The sequence below is a fragment of the Malurus melanocephalus genome, unplaced genomic scaffold (genome assembly GCF_030028575.1).
Source record: "Malurus melanocephalus ecotype Western Australia unplaced genomic scaffold, MMel_1.1 scaffold_3, whole genome shotgun sequence".
Lineage (NCBI taxonomy): Eukaryota > Metazoa > Chordata > Aves > Passeriformes > Maluridae > Malurus > Malurus melanocephalus.
Window position 1 is genome coordinate 5,688,870 of NW_026623235.1, and position 7,002 is coordinate 5,695,871.

At 45.3% G+C, this 7,002-nt stretch overlaps 1 protein-coding gene across 1 annotated transcript in view; it reads left to right on the forward strand.

Moving 5' to 3' along the window:
* Window positions 1-5,495: 5,495 nt before the first annotated feature.
* Window positions 5,496-7,002, forward strand: part of FAM91A1 (family with sequence similarity 91 member A1) — a 27,089-nt gene continuing 25,582 nt past the window's right edge. Inside the window, exon 1 of the mRNA XM_057368319.1 lies at window positions 5,496-5,670. Within this exon, the coding sequence (XP_057224302.1) occupies window positions 5,599-5,670 (72 nt within the window). The 5' untranslated portion in view covers window positions 5,496-5,598. The remainder of the gene's footprint in view (window positions 5,671-7,002) is intronic.

Here is a 7,002-nt window from a genome sequence, read left to right on the forward strand (position 1 = left end):
CCTGCAGACACCCAGGTCAGTGCAAAAGGARGGGTGGGAGGTGYTCCAGGTGCCAGAGCAGRGATTCCCCTGMAGGTGAGGCAGCTGTRCCCCTGAGCCCATGGAGATCCATGGGGGAGCAGAGATCCACCYGCAGTGGGGACCCCACATGGAGCAGGTGGATGTGTCCTGAGGGAAGCTGCAGGTCATGGAGAACCRATGGTGGAGCAGGCTCCTGGCCAGAATGACAGACAGCCTGTGGAGTGGAGCCCACACAGACACAGCTTCTCTGCAGGACCTGAGACCCTGAGGAGGAAGGAGCAGCAGGGACAAAGAATTATGGAYTGACTGGAACCACCATTGCCCATTCCCTGCACCACTCAGGGAAAAGAGGTGACAAGCTGGGAATGAAAGAGTGAGGTTGAGCCTAAGAAGGGCAGGGTCAAGAAGGCACTTTTAGTTTTGTCTTTGCTTTTCACTATCCTACTCTATTTTTAATTGGCAATAAAKTARGCTAATTTYCCTAAGTCAAGCCTGTTTTGCCCATGACAGTATTTGGTCAATATCCTCACTGTCTTTATCTCAACCCATGACTTTTTTTGCCTTATTCTTCCCCTTGTCCTTTTGAGGATGGGGAGTGGGAGAAAAGCTTGGTGGACCTCTGCAGCCTGCAAACGTCCTCCTGTAGACCTTAGGCAAGATACCCAGAGAAAAACAAGAAACAAAAATAAATATATTTGAATTTGTAGCAGTTCAGGGGAAAAAATCTACGTGATTCTGTAAAAAGCAAAAGAAAATCTCTATTACTGAAAATGTAACAATGATTCTAGCTTTTAAATAGATGGATAGGTGCAAAGACCTTACTACCATTCAAACACACTTAAAAATAAAAGRTCAGTTTTGATCATGGTGTCCAACACAAGTAATGCAAAAATCAAATGTGAGTATGRAAAACTTTATCCAGAATTCAACGATTTGTGGTAGCATGCTGTCTCAAATGCACCATCAAGGTTTTTAATGATCTGGGAACTACCCACTCCTTTCAGAATATTTTTGGGAATAAGGCCATCCCAGCTGACACAGAAGAAAATATAGTTAGAGGGAAAGTAATTGCAGAGTTTCTCTGGAAAAGCATGAGGTCAAAGGGCACTCATAAGCTCAAATACAGACTGGCATTCCTAYTGCTTTCACTGGTTGTGAGTAAAATACAGTACCCCAGAAGATGGAACTAATTAAGGATTTGTAACAAGCTGATTGAATCTTAATATACCATGCTGTGCATGCAAAARGTCTATCTAAACATGCAAATAGGCTATCAGTAGGAAAACTAAGTGTTATTCCCACTGATCTATTTGGTTAACTTAGCTTATGTTCTGGGACTTTAAAAGTTTGTACAGTTACAAGAACTAAGGATTGTATTGCACTTTTCAGCTTTGTAGATAACAGGACTRACTCCCTGCAGAAGACCTGAGGACCACACTCCTGTGATGACACGCTCCAAGCAATGAAATTGGGGCACTCTGAGAATTCAGAAAGGTGAAAAGTAGGTGAAATATTATCACAGGTAAAAAACAACACACACTCCAGTCTGTATCTTGATTGATAACACTGCTACTCTGGACATTRCTGCTGGCAATCCTCAAGCTAGTTTCTGTTCTAAAGGTGACCACAGAATTGTTTACCGATGGGTCTTAACTGAGGCTAAATGGAAGAGGCAATGAAAATCTTCAGTCTACTGAAATAAGTGAAATACTGAAGCATTAAAGTCGTAACAAGTAAGAACTAAATGAAGCTGAGCTTTTTGCAGAGGATATTTGTGGTAGCAGTGTGTCCTCATGGATGGGCAGTGAGATGGTGCTTTGTCTGTTTGCAAGAAGATGCAAAACTTTCTCCGGAGAAGGCACCTGGATTTTTGTGTGATCAAGAAACACAGCTTGTGGATTATATCAGAGTCAACAGCATGAAAACCTTCACCAACCCTGACCACAGCACCTGCAGATCTGTGGTGAACCTGTGTGGAACTGAGATTTTTCAGACAGAAAAAGAAGAGAAGACAAGCACAGAATTATGAACAGTATTTAGAGATTAATTCAAATAAGTCAGAATGGGCACAGGGTTGACCAGAGATTGGTCATGTATTATCAGGGACCAAGAGATTTTCAAAGGTTTACCAAGACATTCACTAACAGGGATGAGCTGCAGGAAGGGCTGATGCTTTACRTATTCCTCTGAAGAGGAATTTAAGGGCTTGAAAACTGGAGTGGAWGTCCTAAACAAAAAATTCAAACTATCAACAAATTTGGCTAAAACCAGGCATTTACAATGATACTGTCTCTAGTGTCCTTGAATTAAGTCACTGGATGTGCAAAACCCCACTATTTCTGAAGAAAAATTCCCTGGGAACTATTTAGTCTTGAGATCTGATCAACAGTTGCCAGTTTGAGTTAAGTGGCTCAGGGGTGCTGCACAAATCACTCATGAGAAAGAGACAAAAGTGATCTTGGAGAGAAAATGTTCATCTTGGAGGGCAAATGTTCTTCACATGCTGGTGAAGGTGGCATGAGCTGGCCAGGCCAGCCAGGACCAGAAAGGAATGTGAGTAGGAGATCTTAGTGCAGCTGCTCTGTGCAGAGGAGATTCAGCTCAGCTCACTCTTTCAGAGCACTGCATTTTACTGGCAGGTCCCCACCAGCCCAKCAAGTTTGCTGAGCGCACTGGAAAYCAACTTCAGCCTCAGRAAATAGAGGAAGTGACTAGAGGATGCCMAAATGCTACTTCTGTTTTTAAACAAGGAGGAACTGGTTGAAAATCCAGAAAGTGAAGGTAGTTTGTTTGAAAGTGTAATGACACATGGAGTTAACTCATTGTAAGAAAAAAAGAACAAAAGACATCCAATAAGGAAAAAAACAGACTTTAGAAAAGTCAGTGAACAAACAAGTAATGTCTTTTGAAAAGGTAATCTCAAGAATGAAGGCTGCTGAGAATAGCTAGAAGCAAAATTATTAAAACTCAAGAAGCAAGTTTTCTCTATAGGAAAAGATAGGAGGCATAGTAAGAAAATTATTTATCAGTGTGATTATTCCAGAAATGAATGCCTATAGATAAGTAGTCATGTGCATCAACCTGAATAGCATAAAAAAAAAAAAATATAATAGTCAGTGACACGGGTCTATTCAGCATCAAACTAAGGTCAGAAATCTCTGAACCAGGGTTGATTTCCTAYGAGCACTAATTCAGGTCAAGGAAACTCATAAACATCTGGAGAAGGCTACACATACTGCCCATGTTCCAGGATAAATGTGCTCATTTTTGTAACTGCCTGAAGGGTCAGCTGGAGAAATTGTAAACTGCACAACATTCTACACATATCTATCTATCTATCTATCTATCTATCTATCTATCTATCTATCTATCTATCTATCTATCTATCTATCTATCTATCTATCTATCTATCTATCTATCTCCATCCAGAGGAGCAGAGCTGGGAGGGAGTGCATGTGGTTGTAATGATAGCCTAAGGTTTGGAAAAAAACCGATCCTCAATGCTCACTATATTTTACATACATGATTTAAACCAATGTGATTGCAACTTCAAAGATCTCAGTTGAAGTTGCAGGAGTTCAGACTGTTTTATCTATGACTTTCACTTAGAAAGTGAATTTGAATAAATTGTCTGCAAATTCTCAAAGTCATTAATAAACACRTTTTTTTGCATGAAACCATTTCTGGTAACAAATTAAAATACTGTTAAAAGTCAAGTACTTTCACTGTTCACTTCTAACCACAGGTCTGCTCAGTTATGCTGTCTTTTTGAAGGCCCATCCTGTGTCAATAGTTTCTAATTGCCTTGCTTTTTCTTAGCTTTTGCCAGTGCTATAACTGAAAAGTCTGAGGCAGATRACAGCAATATTATTATATACAATTAATTATATTAATAGAATAGGAATACTTCCTGCATTACTGTTATTCCAAGTGTCTGAATTTTTAGCTTGTCAATTCCCACATCCATGTCTTTCTAAAGATATTATTCAGGTGCTGGTGCCTCTAAGAAGATAATTTATCTGAGAAACATCCAAGAAAAAAATTGTCCTTCCTTGTTTAGAGGTGTGTCTTAATTGCTGGTATCAAAAGCAAACAGACAGTACCAGCCAACAACCYGTACCATCTGGTTTATGTGGCAATGAGCAAGGTAAACCACGTTTTTTATTAATGTCTGTTCATAACTTATTTATAAACCATTGTGGGGTGTGACACAGAAGGGCTCTTAGGAAACTGGTGTTAGAAGAGTTGAGGGATGAGGTCAGATTTGCGGGCTGTGGCTGCTCCTGGACTAAGTCCTGTCAGTGATACGAGCAGGGAGGTCTTACAGATTTTGGAGCTTGTGTGAGCTGCTGCTCACTGCAGGGAACTCTGTRTCAGCACTGTGGGGCACGTCCAGCTGAGGCTTCATGTCTGCARTTACACGTAAGAGGGACCCTGAAGATCTGACCGGCCATCAGTGGTGATGCTAAAGGAGAACTGGGTCTGAAGTTCCCTAGGGACTTACTTGAACTGAGTTTCTTTMCATTGCAATTGTTCCCCTTTCAGCTGTCACCACAACTCCAAGGTTATTACTGAGTATTCAGCCTTGAAAAATAAATGGCACAAGGGATCAGCTTTGTTTTTTCTTTTTATACATAAAATTATCCACTAAAATGTTGCACTGTTAAAAACAGAGAGTCTTTTTCCCCATGAGTAATTCCTCAAAATTAAGAAAATGTTTGGCACTGTTTTCGACACAGGTAAAATTTTAAATGATTCAGAAACACCTGGATACTACGACCAGGAGGGGCTCCTGCTGCTGTTTTATTTGGAGCAGCAGCCTTGGTGACACCATGTCCTTTCTCGGGCTCGGTACACACAGGAAGGGATGCTGCTGGCGCTCAGGGCCGCAAGGTCTCAGCCCTCGCTGTGAGCACCGAGGGTGGCCCAGGAACACKGCTCAACGCAAAGATCTCCCTCATTCAATCCATTCCATCCCACACTGCCCGGACAGGWGCCAGAGACATCGTCCCTGGAGGTGTCTAAGGGAAGACTGGACGCGGCTCTCAGTGCCATGATCTRTTGGACATGGYGGCGTTCGGTCACAGGCYGGGCTCGATGATCTTGGGAGATCTTTTCTCACATATCCTGTGATACCCTGCCGTGGAATGCTCGTCTGTGCCCCTGCACCCGCCCTTGCTCTGAGCAGCCCCTCGCGTCTGTCCGGGTGTACCCTGAGCTGCACTGGGAGGACACTGTTGTTAAACCGAACCAAGCACACAGCAGAGGCATTTCAGGCTTGGCTCGGCTCCCGGTCAGTGTCAACCCGCGGTCAGGGACCACAACCAAGGTGAGCGATCGCCTTGCCCAGGCACCAGAACCCCGTCCCAAGGCTCCGTTCCCGAGCCGATCCCAGCGCCGGCCCCGCCCGCGGAACTGCGTGCGCGGCGCTTCCGGGGCGGGCGGGGCAGCGGCGCCGGCGGGAGGCGGCGGGCGGAGGGCAGGGCAGGGCAGGGCAGGGCGGCCCCGGGCCGCAGCGGCTCCTTCCCGGGCCGGAGCGCCTCCCGGCGGCGGGGCCCGCGGCCCGGCCTGCTCGCCATGAACATCGACGTGGAGTTCCACATCCGCCACAACTACCCCTGGGCCCGGCTGCCCGCCAGCGTCAGGCAGGTGCGGGCTGCTCGGCTCCGGCCCGGGAAGCGGGGACACACGGGGCTCTCGACCCTGCCTGTCCCGGGGCAAGGCGGGCGGGCCCATGGGGGCCGTGGGGTGCCGGCGGAGGGTGTGGGACTCTCTGTGGGGGYAGGGGGCGATATGGGGTGTGCACGGCCCCTCTGTGGAGAGAAAGGGGCTCTGTGTGTGCGTGTGCGGTGTCTTTGGGGAGAAGGRGATAGGAAAGCGGTGTGTGCTGTGTGTGTGAAAAGCGGGGAGTGTACGTGTGTGTGTGCCCTCAGTGAGGGGAGGGGTGCATCGGGGTGGCCTTGCGGTCCCAATGGCCAGAGGGGAATKTGGGGTCCTTGCTCAGCTTGTGCAGGTGAAAGAGCTGCGTTGGATGTCTCTTATGCCACCTCTGGGTGGTGGGAGCCGTACCGGGACAGGTGCCCTCGGGRGCTTGTGCAGCCCCATGTTTCGGTAGCCGGAGAATTGTGTGCTGCAAGTGGCTCATGGAAAAGAAAAGCTCATAAAACTTTGATTGCCTGAATTTAATGGGCCTCTGATAGCAGAGGRCAGATATTGTGTCGAGTTGAGAGGAGGCTCTTGCTCCAAATGCTTATCCTGCTTTAAAGTAGAGGCTGATAAACAATTCCCGCTCTTGCACAGAGAAAGGGTGGAGAGGATGAGTAGTGGCTGCAGGCCACGAATAATGTAATTTCTTGAGTTTGAGATTCCAGGAGCAGTAAGGGGGGAATGGATGATGATTTCTCTTCACCTATCCAGCTGAGTGCCATATTGTTGACTTTGGGATTCAGAATAGAAAATATATCAGTATTTATTGCATTATTTACTTTAGTGTAACTTCTGGATTACTGTTTTGTTTACTGTAGTGTTAGTACAGTCCTTAATATTTTTGTCCTTTGAGCAAATACTTGGCTCCCTTTTAATCAATTCCAGACCATGTCTGTGATACCAGGTGTTGCTTTTCTAGTACCTGTTTCTGCAGTTTATGTGCACCTTTTTTGTTTTTCCCGTATGTGTAGTAAAGAATGTTTGTTTCAAAGGATCTCTTTTAATATAATCATCAGTGCAGGAACCAAGAGAGGGAAGAGAAAAACGAAACAACCCAGATCACTTGTTGCAGATGCAGGGTAGAAGAGTAATATGGGGAATATTGAGGGGACAGATTTTAAAATAAGGCATTTGAAGCATGAACCAAAGTTCTCTTTTTATCTTCTTTGATGATAGTCAAGTAATGTGCCGTGCTTGTTCTTTAATCTTGTGACCTAGGATCACTTGATAGTTTACTTCCGCAGAGCTGCAACTTGAGCTGTTTCACTTTTTTTT